Source organism: Mixophyes fleayi, chromosome 3 (genome assembly GCF_038048845.1).
Source record: "Mixophyes fleayi isolate aMixFle1 chromosome 3, aMixFle1.hap1, whole genome shotgun sequence".
Lineage (NCBI taxonomy): Eukaryota > Metazoa > Chordata > Amphibia > Anura > Limnodynastidae > Mixophyes > Mixophyes fleayi.
The window spans coordinates 128,175,561-128,193,654 of NC_134404.1; the positions used below are offsets into that span (position 1 = coordinate 128,175,561).

Genomic DNA, 18,094 nt, shown 5'->3' on the forward strand with positions numbered 1-18,094 from the left:
GGAAGGATAGTTGAGCTGGTCCCTGAGAGCTGCAAATTTGGACCTGTTCGGTCTTTCATTCCTGGATGGTTTGGTGCTGGTCATCTATTCTAGCCCTGTTTACATGACTAGAAATGTACCGTATTTGCCAACTGTTGCAGCAAGCCTAGCCTAGGTGTGTGTGACGTGTTTGTGTGAAAGGATTAAACAATACTACATGGTTTGTCTTAAAAAAAAAAAAAACAAACAAAAAAAAAACGACAACATTTCTGCGAAATTCTATCCTACTTGCTACATGAAACGCCTTCAACCACCACTAAAATTTGGTTTAAAGGGGTTTATGTGCAACATACTGGTTTGATTTGAATTTCGTGATGAGTTCCTAATTTTGCTTTGTATGTTGGCCTTTCTGCGTGTGTTTATAGCAATGGTTTCTTGTCTGGGAGGCTACAGATCATTAACTGTACTAGGCAGGGGTACTTTCTCCTCTCCTTCATTTGACTTCAAGCTATTGAGCCCTGATGGAAAAAATTAAGACTCTCTCTTCCACTTGTCGTGGTATTTTGGGTAACCCTACCCAAAAATTGTTTATTTGCTGACAAAGTTTAACTATTTATCATTTGCTCAGAGACCTCCTTCCTTCTATAAATGGAATACTACAAAGTTTGACACTCTCCCGATTAATATCCCTGAGAGTCTCTTGGCTCATGTGAAGACGAATTTTACTTACTCCTGGAAGACCTTTGCTGTCTTGTTTGGGTATACTGGTTACTCGGCAATCAATCATAGAATCCAGGCGACAACTACTCCACCCTGTTTCTGCACCTCTCATCTTACTAAGTCATGAATGTTCTATGATGTCTCCTGGCTGGGTAGACTTGCTGCCTTTATAATTACATTGCTTTCCAAAATTATGTATTTTGAACATTACCTTTTTCTCTGTCTAAAATGGGGCCACGAGTTCAATTCCCGTCCATGGCCTTATCTGTGTGGAGTTTATATGTTCTCCCCATGTTTGCTCAGGTTTCCTACCACACTCCAAAAACATACTGGTAGGTTACTTGGCTTCTATTAAATTGACCTTAGTCTCTCTCGGTCTGTGCCTTTATGTTAGGGAGTTTAAACCGTAGGCTCCAATGGGGGCAGGGACTGATGTGAGTTCTCTGTACGACGCTGCGGAATTAGTGATGCTATATAAATAGCTGATTTGGATAAACTCCACATTCTCATGTGTTATGCGTGTAAAGGTAAACCTTCGCGTATGACCAGTGAGAAAATGTTGGGAGGCCTTGCCCTCCTGTACTTGGCCAAATACCAGGAGGCATGCTTACTGGCACAATTGAGAGAGTGGTCCCTGTCTGCTTCCCATAAACGTTGGGTAGACCTGGAGAAGGCCCTTAATCCTTCCTTTCCCATTGTGGTTTTTCTTATGGGTTTCTAAGTGGTGACCGTACGAGACTCCCTCGCTGTTAGGCCTCCCTATGACCCTCCTTGCCTTGGGTCCCTATGTTTTATTCTTTAAATTTGTATTTGATATATTTTGTACTGTTGTGTACATTCCCCACTATGTGCTTTCTGTACCCCCATATTTGGGAAAAACCTTAATACAAACTATTGATGTTAAAATTTGATGTGAGTTTACACTCTTATGAAGTCTTTAGTTACTCCCTGACTTATGTCAAACTGCACTCACAACCTAATGTAATCAGTTACTACAAACCAAACCATTGTCTGCCTTCAATGTAGGGATTAAAACAAAATCACCAATCTGGCATATGATTTTGTTAAGACCACAAAACCAGAACAAAAGTGGAATGCCTAATAAATTAAAAATAGATAACAAACTGACATTAAGAAATTATAAGGGAATTATTGTACCACTCTCCAGCCCTTTGATTCAGAACTGGAAAACCGTGGGACCCAGGTTCAACCATCTACTGTTCGGAGAAGTCTGGCCAGAAGTGGTCTTCATGGAAGAATTGCAGTCAAAAAACTAACCTTCCACATGGAAACGAGGCCAAGTGACTCAACTGTGCACGAAAATATAGGAATTGATGTGCAGAAAAATGGCAGCAGGTGCTTTGGACTGATGAGTCAAATCTTGAATTATTTGGCCCGAACAGAAGGCAATTTGTTTCAATTGCCGGAAAGTGGTACAATGAGTGCCTGCAGGCAACAGGGAAGCATGTTGGAGGTTCCTTTCAAGTTTGGGGCTGCATTTCAGCAAATGGAGTTGGAGATTTGGTCAGGATTAATGGTGTCCTCAATGCCGAGAAATACAAGCAGGTAGTTATCCATCATGCAATAACATCAGGGAGGCGTCTGATGGGCTCCAAACTGATTCTGCAGCCGGACAAGGACGCCAAACATACAGCCAATATCATTAAGGACTATCTTCATCGTAAACCACAACAAGGAGCCTTGGAAGTGATGATATGGCCCCAACAGAGCCTTGATCTCAACATCAAGTCTGTCTGGGATTACATGACGAGACTTTAGGGTTTGAGCAGGCCTACATCCACAGAAGATCTGTGGTTAGTTCTCAAAGATGTTTGGAACAACCTTCCAGCCGGATTCCTTCAAAAACTGCAAGTGTACCTAGAAGAATTGATGCTGTTTTGACGTCTGAGTGATCACGACAAATATGGAGTTAGAATTCTCTATATTTAAAGTAGATATCAGTCCATTAACCTCTGGTTTACTTTTTTCACATGTACTCATATTTGGGAGTAATCACACATGTTATATATGTTCCTAATTCCTGAATAGACCATAAGTTTGACATTCATCATAATGCTTTAAAATGTCACCAGAGAATATCTGGGGAGAAATTGCAATTTATTACAGTAGTCCAAGTTTGTGACAGTATATATTTTATATATTTTACTTTACTTTGTCTTGTGCTGCCATACCCACCCCCCCCCCCTTCCTTCCCTACTTTTTGTCAAGGCTCTGGTACAGTGGTCAGCAGATCTACTACTGGTTCCAAGGCATTTGCTTTCCCTTTGAGCTTTCTAGTATATTATGATACTCTGTGGATCAGTGTTTAATGTGCACATGCGATTTAGGAAAATACTTAAAATAGTCATCAAATGTCCCTTGGTTATTTCACTGCTTGTTCTCTGTATTGCAACGCACAGATTCTCCATGCAGGTTACTTGCTCTTGCAGTGGACCATTAGCTGATGTAGCATATATCACCTACAGAGTTTCTACATGTGGATCACTTCCTGATATTAAAATACATATATTTCCCTCCATAATATTTTCTTTCTTTAGTATACTGAAATTATTTTGCTTTAGTTTGGCAGGGTCCCTCTGACCTATACACGCTTCAGTTTGACGCCGCAGACAGATGGGGATGCCAGCCAAGTAGAGATGAAACTAGCAGATGAGGAAGAGTGTGGTGATCAGACGCTGGGAGACCATATCGTGAAGCACAAAGAAGGAAACAATGGATGCAGAAGCTTGTGCTTTAAAATCCTGGGTGCATTTCTTTTATTTTTGATAGGTAAGAACTAACATGCGTGATTGTGGTGTGTGTATCTGCAATAGGAATCTGTGCCAACACAAATTCTAAAGAAGCAATACTGAAAAATCCACACTACATTAGTAGTTTCAAAGAATGCAGTTATACAATTAGAAAAAGCAACACGAACAATGTTTCAGTATAGCCAAGCCTTCACCAGGGTACACCCAATTATTATATTTCATTTTTAACATCTGTTGCTTTGTAGGATTTCTTATTGGATACTTGATTTACCGAGGACGTGAGCCATGCCCTTCTACGCCTGTTGAACATGACCCTCAAGATGAAAGTGAAGCAGAGATGTTCAGTGACTCGGAGATGCCTAATATCTTATATTGGAGTGATCTGAAGACTATGTTGGATCGTAAGATAGACAACCTTTTCTTTGAGACAACAATTGAGTAAGTAACTAAAATGTGTTTATTGATGCTGATTAAGTAGAAGTACACTATTTCGAGAGTAAATATATTTCCTAGGGAAATTTTGTTTATAAAAACTTCTTAGTCATAACGATCCCATAAAATATGAAGCCATTGTCTTTTGAGTTTACTGGAAGCGTGCTTCTTTATTGGTTCGTTAACACTGGTGCATACATAGTGACAAATGGTATTTGAATACTGTTAATGTATCCACTTCATTTGGGATTTACTACAGCATAGCAGAACTTAAATACTGGTATCTATTCTCCAATAACTCTTATACACCTGTTAGAATAATAGACTTTGTCAATACTGCAGGTTGTTGGCTTAATTACAGTTAATGTCAATTACATTTGAATAGATCTAATCTGATGGGGTTCAGGAATGTTGGTCTACAACAAACTTGCTACTAGCCATGACTATCTCTTCTCAAATTCTCTCTGCCTCCTTATCATTATGTAGTGGTTAAGCTTGCGTCTGTCCCCTGGCTTTACCTTCTGAGTCATTTCAGTGAAAGACTACTACCACCACCCCCAACCATGTCTTCCATCTCTCTGACCACCACTTCCTTCCTTTCTCGCCAACTCTTCGTGATCTCCTTTTTCCTCTTCTCCCTCCTGTGTTGGGTTTAGAAAAAAGGAAAAGTTGTGCTCGGAGAGATGGAAGTCAGGGTTGGAGAACTCTGAGCAGAGGCGGGAGAAAATGAAGTCCAGGGAGTGCCACCGTGATGGGCGGAAGAGGGCATTCGCTGGCAGACAAAAAGTATTCCTATAGTCCTCTTTTCTATCCATGTGTCCAAATGCCTTTCGGTTATGTCCACTTCAGCTTTAGTTAGCGTATGCATCAACAATGACAGATATAGGTTAATACTTACAAGCTGTATTATTCAAAGCTTATAAGGTTAGTGCTTTACAATACATAATGTAGGTATAATATACGCCACATACTGAGCCCTATATATGCCTCCGTCAATACCTGTGACTGCTGAAACCTCAAATTATGAGTGTTGGCAGACATGACCTTAATCGTAACCATGTGTGCGTCTGTTGTCTGAACAGGTGTTTTGTTTGTGGACTGTTTCCTGTTGAATTTATTGTGCACAGTTGTGACTTTGTTGCATTGAATTTGGTGTTTGTTTCTCGAAGTATATCGGCTATATTCCTTATTGCCCCACTTCTATAAAAAAATAAATAAATGGAATAGCACAGACATAGCTACCAGGTCAGCTGCACGTGCTCTAGCATAAAAGGGACCTCGGTTTCTTTAGCTATACTGTATTTTCCCATCATTCTTCTCAGACTGTTTTCACCACTGAATGAGTTGATGAGGTTTTGTTGTGACTGGATAGAAGATTATAGAACATTAACCTAATAAAACACCAGTATATGCTATTTGGCCACAGTCACGTGCAGAAATTCATTGTCGAGTAAGGTTTCAAGAACATGGACCTGTTTGTAAGTCCGCCCAATGAAAGAGAGCCTCTAGTTCTGTGCTCTTCCTCCCCCCCCCCCCCCCCCCCCCTCCCATAACATGTAATATCAAGTTAAAGCGCAACATCTGTAGTCTCTTTTAAGCCCTGGTTTAATGATCTTGGTACTGTATGTCAAGCAGTTGTTGCCGTCTTACAATTTCGCTGCCTGTATGTCCAGTGTAATTTGTCATTGCTTTGCTTGTTTGCAGAAATCTGTCTGTGACTTCTCGTGAAGCTGGATCTGACAAAGAAGATGCTGTGGCTACAATGGTGCGTGATGCTTTCACGAAGATGTCGTTGAATAAGGTCTGGAATGATGAGCATTATGTCACTCTACAAGACCAGGGCAGGTACAGTTCTCTGTTTTCACAACGGTTTTGTTTCTCAAGTGTTCTGCTTAATTCTCTATGTTCCAGTGAATACAAGTTTTATCCTAAATGAAGTACAGAAGAAAAAGAAGGGTATGGAGGGGAGATCCTATACATGTAACTTGAGATCTTGGTATAGCAAGTACAATGTTCTGATGCAACTGAACATACACAGGGTGGTACGGTATATCCTGTTGTGAGAGCATTGAATAGAATACATGATTATACAGAGCTTTGTATGGTCCTCTGTTAGGCAGACATTTCCCACCAGGAAGCCCAAAAAGGGCCCTTTGCGAGGTAGGAACCATATTATAGCTGTTTTGGACCCTAAAGGAGTGGGGGATGGGGGCAGGGGGGGGGTGTTTTTTTTTTTTTTGTTTTTTCCTTCCCATAAGAAATTGAATTGGGAGAGTTGTGTGACTGAGCAGTAGACCCCTTTGTAATGAGCACCACCTTCCTCTGTTAGTGGGTGAAAGTTACATTAAAACATGGTGTGGATCGACTAGGGTCTCTGAATGCTTAATTGTTTTGGTTGAACAGGTTTAGTCTGAGTAATAGGCCCACAGAGTTGTTAAGGGTCAAGGCTTTTGTGTGTATGGGGGGGGGGGGGGTTATACCAATAGATAACTTTTGGACATCAGCCCACCTACTGCACATACAAAAGAGAAATTGAGTCTGAACTTGGGGTTTGACAAGTTCATTGTGCCTTCAGTGTTGTATCATTTGTGATCCCAAAGGCATGGTGCTTTACATTTTTTATTTTTTATTTTTTTGTAATTTTTCGTCCTAATTCACATATAAATAAATGACAACAGTGGCCCAGTGGTTGGCAATTCTGTCTCTCAGCACTGGGGCCATGCGTTCGATTCCTGACTGTTTGTGTGGGTTTCTTGTCACACTCCAAATACATACTGGTAAGTTAATTATCTGCTGACAAAATGAGCACTAGTCTGTGTGTAGGGGAATTTAGACTGTAAGCTCCAGCAGGGCTGGGATTGATGTGAATGACAAATATTCTCTGTACAGCTGTGCGGAATTGGTGGCGCTATGTAAATGATGATTATAACTGATTCTGCTTTGAATTTAATGCTAAATTATGTCTTTTGACTAGGTCTAACACAGTTACAGTTTTGAAGGCTGATGGTTTGGTAGATGAGACCTTTACTCCTGCTTCATATGTGGCCTACAGTCATGCAGATTCTGTTACTGTAAGTTGATTATACAAGTTTTCTTTAAATCTATTTAAAAATACCACTTGCTACGAACTTCCTGCATTAAACGAATGGTGCGCATGATGTTTTTTTCCTTCTTGCAGCAAGCATATACAATTTTTTAACTTTTATACATTGTTTTCTCAAGGCTGGCCTTGTGTATGCTCATTATGGTCGAATGGAAGACTTTGATGCTCTGCGTGTCAAAAACATTGATGTAATTGGTAAATTGGTTCTTGTGCGTTCTGGATTAATCGTCTTTTCTGAAAAGGTAATTCATTTATAGCATATTCTAGCTATGCCAAATAAATTGATTTTACCATGTTCTTAATGTGTAACTTTATTTTATTTGTTTTAGGTTAAAAATGCTGAAATTGCTAATGCAGCCGGAGTACTAATCTATCCAGACCCATCTGATTTCACCTTCCCTAATGGTGTGGATAAAGACATTGATTCACCTTTTGGGCATGTGAGTTATTTTAGTGAGAGCCAGGGTGGCCACCTCATAGGTGGTAGGGATACAGCGTGTATTAGTTTTAACCCCAAAAAAGCCCAGCTTTAAGTGTTTTAAAACACTACGTTAGTTACATTTTAGACCGTGAATTCCCTTTGCATCAGTGACGCTGTTTCCTGGCCTGTATCCTATGGTCATTGCTGAGTTCTGCCTGTCTGATTTAAAGTTTGTTTTCTTTTCTTGTAGGCTCATTTTGGTACTGGTGATCCCTTTACTCCTGGATTCCCATCTTTCAACCATACACAGTTTCCACCATCCCGGTCTTCAGGACTCCCACAAATTCCTGTTCAGTCCCTTTCCAGTAGGCATGGAAAGCGGCTGTTGGGGTATGGTTAATTTAGCACTTCATTTCCGGTTCTGTCATATACAATTTATTGGTGGTTCTTTAATCTCAATTGGCAAAAATTTGTCTTGGGGACAAATTTATTTCTGCGCAATGTGCCACTGAACATCGCCTAGATATTCAGATGTGCATATTACTGGTTATTATGGTAAGAAATCTCTGCACATTTTTCTGCAAACCTCTTTGGGCTGCGAGGGAAAATGTGCAGATTTCTTCGACATGGTATGTCTGTAGGTATTCATCTTGGAGAGCCAAGTTCTTGCGCTTCTAAACAAGACCTGGGGGTAAATGTATTATGGTCCGATTTTTGCAACTCGCCGGAAATTGGCGACTTTGCAGCAGCTTGCCTTTACAAGCCATCGCCGCTTTAAATTTAAAGGCTGCAAAGTTGCCAATTTCCGGCGAGTTGCAAAAATTGGACCATAATACATTTACCCCCAGGTCTCTTCAGGTCCAGTGAGAAGAGTCCCTTCTCCACTGCAGGAAACTGCTAGGAACCATTGTGTCCATGTTCGAAGCTGTGCCTTTCGCCCAGTTTCATTCCTGGCCTCCCAAAGGGAGATACTCAAGAAATAATCCAAATTCACCATTCATCTGGGCAGGCAGAGCATCACACTGTTCATGCCACCCATTGCTCCCTCACTTGGTGTTTGACCAGATCAAATGGGTCAAGGGTCAGTACTTCCAATCATAGGAGTGGACCTTGGTTAACCAAAACGCCAGCCTGTCAGGTTTGGGACCCTGTCATCTTATGGGTTCCAGGACCTCTGGTTTCCCCAGGAGTCCCCCTTGCCCATCAATGTTCTGGAACTCAGAGTAGTCTACAGGGTGCTTGTTCAGGGCCATGGTTATGGCCAGAAGGGCACTGAGGGTGCATTCTGACAGTTTTACATGGGAGAACAAGTAGTGGCATGGCAAGGCGTAAAACAGCGTTCTGCCCAGGATATGTTCCGGTGATTTCTGCCATATTTATCTTTGGGGTGAAGATTGGGAAGGCTGATTTATCTCTGCCACAAATGGATTCACCCAGGAGAATGGTCCCTTCACGCTGAGGTCTTTGGCAGTCCCAAATGTTGAACCAGAAGGGCAGAGATCTTTTTAATGGCGTCCTGCCTGATCTTCAAGGTCTTTATCTTGTGTGCAATGTCCAGGGATACAGTGGTGAAGTACGCAGATTCCTTGCAGATACAGTGGCTGTTTCATCTGGTATAGCGGTTTCTGCTAATTCGCATGGAAAGAAAATAGAGACTGGGTGCCTGCCATTATGGTGCCGAATGCGGTACTCCGACGTCCTAGGGATGTCAGTGGGTCCACCTTATCGGTTGCCTTTTCATCTAGATCTTCTGGTACAAGGCCCTCTTCACTGCCTCTCTTTAGGTTGTCTGGCTTTGAATGCGCGGCTACTGAAACCCTGATTTTTCGGGCCAGGAGTTTTTGGCAAGCGGTTGTGCAGACTTAGATTAAATCTCAGAAATCCTCATCTTCTGTGAATTGCTATCAAAAACCTACATTCAGTAGTGTGAAGGTCAGTTTCCCACTTGCTTTCCTTTTCTGTGAGACAGGTTTGACAGAGAGGTCTCCGTCTCTTCTCTGAAACTGCAAATTTCTGCACTCTATCTTCTTTTAGAGCAATTTGGTTGTCATGAAGGGTGTGCAAGGGTGTTCTACATGCTCAGCTTTCCTTTGTGCATCCGGTTGAGCCATGGATTCTTAATTTGGTGCTCAGTGCTCTTACTAGGTTACCCTCTGAGCCTTTTATATTTTGTTGATCTCGGTTACGTTACTTGGAAGGTGTTTTTACTCGCCATCTCTACTGCTCCTAAGGGGTACTGTAAACCCCCTTTTTTGGCGATTCATTCTGATGGGGCAGTGCTTCACACAAATCCCCTTTTGTGGCGAAAATGCTCTTATTACTTGAACCAGGACATTGCCGTTCCAGTGTTTTGATGCATCATTTCACCTTCTGGATGTGGTCTGGGCCCTCGGGTGCTATGTGGACAGTATGGTTTTTGTTCGTAAAACTAGTGATCATTTCATTCTGTATGATGCCCACAAGCGTGATTTGGTTATCCTCTGTTTGGCTTGCGTTCAGTCGGCTTGCTTATTGCCGGCGGGCTTGAAGACTGCTTTGACCAGGGCTGTTGGTGCATCCCAGTGCTTTGGACGTACAGCTGTGCTGGGCTGCTACACGGTAGTCTATCCACACCTTTTTTTAATTCTACAAGTTGCTGGGCTTTGCATCCCTGGATGCTAGCTTTAGGCGCAACGTTTTATGTGCAGTTATTTCAGAGCAATCCCTCACTTAGGGTCTGCTTTGGTAGTGTCCCCCAATGGCAGGAAAATGAAAATTTAATATAATTTCTAATTTTAATTTTTCCCCTTTATTACTCACTGTAAAATCCATTTCTCTGGCTCCACTGAGGAACACTGTGCTTCATTCCCTTGCTCTGGCTGTTTTGTGGGTGATAACTTTTAAAGTTTGTTATGCCCTCTTCTGGGCTTTGTTATACAGAAACTGAGGATGGCTCCAAATGGGAGGGTATAGTAGAGAACCAGTTAGCCACTCAAATGGTTTGTGTTGGTGTCTTTACTCCATTACCAACTTACTTTACCCCATTGTTGCAGCGTCGTCAAATGGAGTCAGAGAAATGGATTTTATGCGGAGTTACAAGCAAAAAAAACAACCCCTCCTTTACAGCTCCTTGCCACAAAATGAATGTACTTTATTTGTATGTGGGTTTTTTTCCTTTAATGTTATCCATGCTGTTCATTATATGTTAATCACCCAGTTTAATTGCTTATTCCAGAAAACTTGATATGGATGGGTGCCCAGATAGTTGGAGGAACGGTTGTAGGCTTGGCAAAGCGTATAAGAACATTACACTGGAAGTGACCAATACTATGGCTGAGAAGAAAATTTACAACATATTTGGTGTAATTAAAGGTTTTGATGAACCAGGTAATTTTTAAATAAAATCTCAAAATGTAATACGCAATTGTTTACTAGTATCATTGTATAAACTGATTTATTTCAAAGCTCCTTAACTGTTTCTGTTGCATAACCATTTTCTGTTACTCATTCTGCAGATCGTTATGTTGTGATTGGTGCTCAGAGAGACTCGTGGGGCTTGGGAGTAGCCAAGGCAGTTGTTGGATCGTCTGTACTGGTAGAGCTCGCCCGCGTGTTATCGGAAATGGTTAAAATGGGTAAGTTCTAATCTTTTTCTATTAGTAAAAGCACTGCCTTTAAGTTACTTAACTTATAAATGCGCTATTCTCTCTTTATATGCAGATGGTTATAGGCCCAGGCGTAGTATTGTGTTTGCAAGTTGGAGTGCTGGGGATTTTGGATCTGTTGGTGCTACTGAGTGGTTAGAGGTAAGGTTCCTTTACTAAGGATTTTTGTTAAAAAGTCTCTGCTTATTTTAGCTTTTGTCCTTTTCTGTTTTTAACGTTTGGCGCTTTGCACCTCTCTGTAGCTGGATTTTAATATACAGACTCAGTAAAAATCTGTCTTAATCACTAAAGCCCTTGCGAGGTAGAGAATAGGGACTTGGAATTTGGGGTTATGCACGCTAGCAATTGTAGTATTACAACTCCATTCGTTGGTATTGATTTTAATTGATGGTATAACCTTACTCTTAAGCTGTATTCTTACTGTCTGGATGGTTGTCATCCAACCCCTTCATTACTACAGAGGGTTGCAGATTTTTTTTTTGAGGGGGGGGGGGGGGGGGGGATATTACTTAAACTTTGTAAAGGTGCAAGCAAAAATAATGTTTTATGTGCCGTAATGCCTGAAAAAGTGGGCAGGGACACCTCATATGAAGCTCTAATGGGACCTCTCGCTTAATTGAATGTCTGGATCAATTATCTGGCCAGGAGCACAAGGCCTCTGTTAAGTGGTCAGTGCAATCTAGTATGTGTAAACAATCCTGAAGCTTTATCCTTACAATATTGTATTCTTAAAGCAGAGCAATTGAGTGTAGGCTACTTCCACTTATATCCCGCCTGCTATTGTGGGTAGTTTGGCTGTACAGCTATATCTGTGTATTTGTCTTGCAGACTTGGGCTCCCACTATTGTTGTGTTATTGAGGATCTCTGTACACCTTAAATACTCCTCTAGCACCTTGCAACACTTTTTGTTCACTTTTTCTGCCATCCATGATCCATATTGGATATGGCTTTTTTTGTGCGTCAGATTATGTACCGCACAGTTCTCTATTGGGTGATGATGCTTTTCTATTAGTAATTGAGGATTTGACTTTCATCAAAAATTGCTCTGTTACAATTTTCATTTTTAATAGTAAGCATTTGAGTATGTTGTATGATTTTGTCTTTATTATACCTCTGGTTGCCGGGCAACAGTGGGTCTCTGTCAGTAACTGAGTGGAGGGTTTAAATAGTATCTGACGTGTGGGCTGTGTCTCAGATGTTTACCTTATGAGAAATCAGTTCTTGCAGTATGTATAGTCTCTATCTTATTATAGGACTCTAATATCCTGAGCTTATTTCCCTTTTCAGGTAATGCAGACTCGGGTGTTGATGGTCTAGGATCCTACAAATTCTATTTTAATACAAGGGGCCAGGATTCAACTTTAAACTATAAGCTTTTCAAAATGGTGCAACTGGTCTGCCATAGATATTAATGGATTTAGATTATCCCCAATACAATCCAGAAATCTCCAGTGCTCGGGTACTTATGTCCACTTTGGCTGAACCCACTTAAAATGCACTGGCTGAATCTCCAATGTGTAATGTCCCATTTTAAGAAATGTTATAGATTTCAGTTCTTTCCATACAATTGAAGTAAACCACTTATTCTCCATATAAAGCTAAAAAATATATAAAGAAAAGGGATGGAAATGTCATAGTTCTTCATCCTGAATTGTGATTTTCTTCTAGGGGTACCTTACCAGTCTACATCTTAAGGCAATATCCTACATCAATCTGGATGCGGTTGTTCAAGGTACAAGTTCCTCACATGACAGATGCCTAAATCTAGTTCTACCCATTTTATCTTTTATTTTTTTTCCTTGTCATCAAGCTATAAAAAGTAAATCTTTCTGCCGCAACATTATTAACGCCATATTTTTGTGTTTGTCACAGGTTCTGGATCGTTCCAAATGTCTGCCAGCCCTCTAATGTATAACCTGATCGAAAAAATCATGAAAGAGGTATTTGACTTTCTGGTAGATTAACCATCTCCTTGCGGTCTGTCCTACTGTTTTCCATGAATGATAGAAAATTTGTGTTTTTAAATGTGGTAGGACCAACGTCTGCAATTTATAACCTTTTCTTGGCTTGTGTTTCCATACAGATAGCTGATCCTACAGAAACTGACAAAAACCTGTATGAACAGTTCAACCCAGCAGGAAATTGCCTGTAAGACTCTGCAAAACAAAAAACACTGACCTTTTGGGATTCCCTCTTAACATGTGGGGGTTTTAATTACTTATTGTAAAGATAAAGTAAATATTAAACTGCTAAGAAATTTATACCTGTATCATTAAAGTGATACCCTTTGTATCATTTCTTCATGTATTTATGTTGCTGAGGTCTAAAAAGCTGTTTGTTTGGTCCCCCCTACAGTAACTGCTTCTCAATGGATGATGCTGCTTATCCCTTCCTCGCATACTCTGGAATCCCATCTGTATCTTTTAGTTTTCGTAAGGTAAGTAACCCCTTATTTATATACATACTGAATGCCATTTATGTTGCTGTAAAAAATATATATATATTTACACGCAATGGGTTAAGCTTGCATTACCAACATACTCTTTTTACCTGCTGTTGAATTTTAGGATAAAAAGCCCTATGCTTATCTTGGCACTGCAGAGGATACGTTTGTGAATTTTAAGAAGTTGGTTGCTGTTGACAGCATGTGCAAGACCGCTGTGAAGTTTGCTGCCCTGATAACTTTGCGACTTACACACGACCACATTCTGCAGTTGGACTACACGAAATATGGAGCTGAACTACTCCAAATTATCAGTGATTTGGACAATCAGAGGATGGCTATACCTGTACGGAACGCTCAAGTAACTTTAAATCTTAGCTTGAAACTTTAGAAATGTAAATTTAAATTTAGGTTGTGTTTTATACTTTGCTGAAAAATAATTGGAGGCTAAAGGGGTTAGGTATAGAAAATGCAAGGATGAATTGGGATATATAGAGTGCAGAACCAAATGTTGCTTAACTGATTCAAGCATTGCTTCTGAAATAGGAGCGGGTTCATGATGTGGGTGGAAACTACACCTTCCTCAGGTCAGCTGGCCACATGAGATTGTTGTGCTGGAAATGAATGTAAAGCCAAGACTAGACTTCTGTTGACAGAAGTGGTCTGTAATCATCGCAGAGTGGAAGGGTATCCAAGTTTTATTTCAGTGGAAAACAAAATCTTCATGAACGAGTCTCGCTTGTCCTCATCACCCATGGAGTGAAAATAAGTTAACATTAGAACTACTTGTCCCTTACCATTACTTCCTGCAGGAAATGAGGTAGCTTGTAACAAAGTCAGTGTGCGATGACATCATGGTGCGTGTCCTCACTCGCTGCACTACGGGAAAAATAAATCTGTAGAGCAGGGAGGGGGGGGGGGGGCATAGCGCAGAAACTCTCTCCCCATTTAGGTGGTCCCCTTTTTCAAACTAAATGGCACCTCGCACTGCAGTAGACAATGGGTCCAGGGATGGGGGAGGATCTCCCCATTTTGGCTTCAAAACTATGACCCTCATTTGAAAGAGCGAAGTCCAGAGGATTTGGCACCGTGGAACTTACTCGTGAGTGATCACAGGTCCGTAACGCCTACACTACAGTAGATGTTAATTTTTTAGTGATTTGGGGGGGGGGGTGTTAATGTATAGATCTTCTCAACCCTAGCTCAAATTAATTCTGAGTTCCCTTCATTTTGGTGCGGTAGGTTGTCTGGCTTACAAAATAGTATGCTTGGTTGTAGGTATGTGTCGGTACTGTGTAAACAAATGGCTGATATTGATGATGAAAAGTGACCAGCCCAAAAAGTGCCAAAATAGGTTCAGCCATAGTGGTTAATAGCCAATTATCTCCATAGGTTTTGGTCACTTAAAGAGGACTGAACTTAAGCTTTTTCCTTGGGAGCTAAGAGGATATACTTTAAATACCGAAGGGGTCTGTGCTGCAACATAGGTGTGAAACCTGTTGTGATGTTATCAGAACAGGTTAATGTCCTCCACGTGACAATCCGCATGTGTGTCTTTTGTATTATCGCCCACAAATAGCTCTCCTAATTTGGTAAGGACTCTTGCCACTGACTACTTTTGATGGAGTCACAGCTGTCCAGCAAAACCAGACACTTTGATATGTGGATTACCTAATATAAGCAATTTTGTTTTGGTTTCAAATAAAAACTTGTATATTTAATGGTAAAAAATTGTTTTTCTATATAAAAAAAAAAAAAAAAAAGTTAACTAAAGATATTGGTGCACAACTGCTCTATGGGTACAGATTTCTTTGTTTTCTAAAGAACATTCCAGGTAGAGTCTCATATTTATCTGTCTTCTCCCTCAGACTATGGACCTCAACTTGAGATGGATAAAGTCTGCTCGGGGTGACTTCAATAGAGCAGCAGAGTCTCTTAAGAAGAGCTTTAAGGAATCTGACCTCGATGACAAGCCTCTCCTCCGCGCTCTAAATGACCGTATTATGAAGGTAGCTCAAACTATTCTTCACATCATAAACTCCGTTCAGTTATATAATAATGCTAGGCTCTCTTTCTACATTTTTTTTTTTTTTTTTTTCCGACTATTCTATAGTGTTATATGAAGTGCTGTGCATTTATGAATGAAATTATGATTTACATTTATTTTTTTTCTTTTCTACTTTAAGGTTGAATACTCCATGCTGTCCCCTTACGTTTCCCCTAAGGAAACTCCATTTCGTCATATTCTCTACGGCTTTGGCAATCATACTGTTTCAGCGTTTGAGAAACACCTAAGTCTGCTGAAGACTAATGCATCTCTGTTCAACGAATCTGTCTTTAAAAACCAGTTGGCTCTTCTCACTTGGACTTTGCAGGGTGCTGCCAATGCCCTGACGGGTGATATCTGGGAAATAGATAATGAGTTTTAAAGTTGCGCTGCCAGGTAGTAAATGATTTTACAAAAGTTACCTCCCCCTAGCTCTTTACAGCTTTTTTTTTTTTTCTGCTCCTCTTGTTTCTCTTACAGACCTAGCAAAATTTAGTCAGCTTATGAGCAACAGGGCCGCTTACAAGCTGAAAGACTGCAGCTTGTGATTGGTTCTTGCACTCATAACCTCCTTCACTGCCATTGTGAAAGTGGTGAGCGAAATAGACTTGCCAGTTCCATATTACAGCACCAGACAAAGCCCCAGGAAGAACTGCTACCTGTAGCAACTCCCAGGGCTATGGTTACGGTGAGGGCACCATAGTAAAATCATTTACATTCTTGGTAATGCAGCAATGTATACGTGTGAACACATCCAAACTAAGCACTTGTACCTTCTCTTCCCATGCATGTGCGTTTGTTGTGCCCTTAACTTTATTTATAGCATAGTCTTTTGTTCAATTTACTTGTGGGGTGTTCTTCTTTTTTTTTTTTTTCTTTTTTGCAGCCTTATATCAAGAAACCCTGTACAAAATCCATAACTGTTTAAAATGTATAAACTGTTCGGGTTGGGTACCTATTAGCGAGGACCGTAAACCCGACAACAGATAACAAGACAGGTGTATTCCCCAACAGACTGGTAATACTGACAGGTTGGAAGACAGACCTCAAACAGTGGCGACGAATAAAGAAGCCGGAAGCCAGTGATGATGTCACTTTCAAGGTGCACACTCTGTTTCCTGCTGTTACCCTGGCGATTAAGGACGCACCGCCTCTACAATGTACTAGGCTTTTTAAACAACATTGTTTCCGGCTTCTTTATTTGTCGCCACTGTTTGAGGTCTGTCTTCCAACCTGTCCGTATTACCAGTCTGTTGGGGAATACACCTGTCGTGTTGGCTGTTGCCGGGTTTACGGTCATCGGGGTTAAGACTACCACCGAACTGTTATGTTATCAATTATGGTAATTGTTCCAGTTTTGAATTTAGTTTTTTTTCTGTCCCAATGGATTTGCATAGTTACTCATGGTTTGCTTTTAGTGGGATGTTTATCACAAGTGGCGTCTGTAAAGATTTTTGACCTGTTGACAGGTTTACCTTCTGAATTGGTCCATAGTGTAGAGAAAATTGTATTCTAGCGTATACATAGTTCCTTACTAAATCACACATCCATGTGTATGATACATGAAACTAAAGTTAAAAAGATATAGCTGTAAGTATAGCTCTTCAAACTGAACAACTTCTGCTTGGCATTTAAACTTTATTGAACGAGCGTTGTGGCATGTTGCACAAAAGCATGTTACTAGTAGAAAGTTTAATTTTACCCATTATGAACTCCTCCTTTCTTTTACATGCAAGATTTTCACTTGAATGATCTGCTTCAGTCAGAAAGTGTTAAGGTAGCACTTGAAGCTTTATTTATGCCTCAATGTGGCACAAGTCCTTCACATTCACAAATGCCATATGTTGTGTAATATCTTTTTTTCCTTTTTTGACTGGGTTGTTATAATCTTCCCAGCAGCTGCTGTAAGGCAATCTAATTTTTTGACTAATAGCTGCATTAGACAATTTAGATGTTTGAAAATTGGAATTTTTATTAGTTATGGATGAACCAGATGAGGTTTTTGAAATGACTTAAGTTAAAAGATCTCATCTGACAGCCAGAGAAAATCAAAGCTTTAAATAAAAGCTCTACAGGTCATTCTTTACAGACACCACATATGTGAAATATTCAAAATGAGGGGTGTGGGGCAGGGCTTTTTTTTTTTTTTTTTTTTTTTTTTTTCTTCCCCTTTCTACTACCACTTGTAGGTATACATTGTACGTGCTGTAACCATACTTGAGAAAGAGCTATGTACCCATCTGCTGTCCATTCGATAGGTCATCGTGCCGTAGGTGGTGGTTTAACAGTGTGTATACAAACAGCCATTTTTTAACTTCCACTCATTATGCTATGATTATTAGGTTAGAATTTTTTTTATTTTTTTTTTCTCCCTTTTTAACCTTCCCTATTTAAACCAATAATGCTGCTTTCTTTGTCCAAAAACAGAATACTTACAAGCTGTTTGTGGTGCAAGAACAGCCCTTATGGCAAGCAACCCACGGTTTGTCTACTTTTATCTTTGAGGGACTGGGGTGTGTTTGAGGTTTTTTTT

At 40.4% G+C, this 18,094-nt stretch overlaps 1 protein-coding gene across 3 annotated transcripts in view; it reads left to right on the forward strand.

Moving 5' to 3' along the window:
* Positions 1 to 17,479, forward strand: part of TFRC (transferrin receptor) — a 23,234-nt gene extending 5,755 nt beyond the window's left edge. Inside the window, exons 3-19 of one of the 3 annotated variants that reach the window (XM_075202337.1) lie at positions 3,282 to 3,489; positions 3,716 to 3,908; positions 5,607 to 5,747; positions 6,877 to 6,973; positions 7,125 to 7,247; positions 7,335 to 7,445; positions 7,677 to 7,816; positions 10,641 to 10,792; positions 10,921 to 11,040; positions 11,126 to 11,211; positions 12,740 to 12,803; positions 12,944 to 13,011; positions 13,155 to 13,219; positions 13,427 to 13,508; positions 13,639 to 13,875; positions 15,383 to 15,523; positions 15,701 to 17,479. In XM_075202337.1, the coding sequence (XP_075058438.1) occupies positions 3,282 to 3,489; positions 3,716 to 3,908; positions 5,607 to 5,747; positions 6,877 to 6,973; positions 7,125 to 7,247; positions 7,335 to 7,445; positions 7,677 to 7,816; positions 10,641 to 10,792; positions 10,921 to 11,040; positions 11,126 to 11,211; positions 12,740 to 12,803; positions 12,944 to 13,011; positions 13,155 to 13,219; positions 13,427 to 13,508; positions 13,639 to 13,875; positions 15,383 to 15,523; positions 15,701 to 15,943 (2,271 nt within the window). In that variant the 3' untranslated portion in view covers positions 15,944 to 17,479. Of the gene's footprint in view, positions 1 to 3,281; positions 3,490 to 3,715; positions 3,909 to 4,576; positions 4,689 to 5,606; positions 5,748 to 6,876; positions 6,974 to 7,124; positions 7,248 to 7,334; positions 7,446 to 7,676; positions 7,817 to 10,640; positions 10,793 to 10,920; positions 11,041 to 11,125; positions 11,212 to 12,739; positions 12,804 to 12,943; positions 13,012 to 13,154; positions 13,220 to 13,426; positions 13,509 to 13,638; positions 13,876 to 15,382; positions 15,524 to 15,700 lie in introns of those variants that run through there. The other 2 variants (XM_075202338.1, XM_075202339.1) reach the window with 2 other exon arrangements.
* Positions 17,480 to 18,094: the final 615 nt, after the last annotated feature.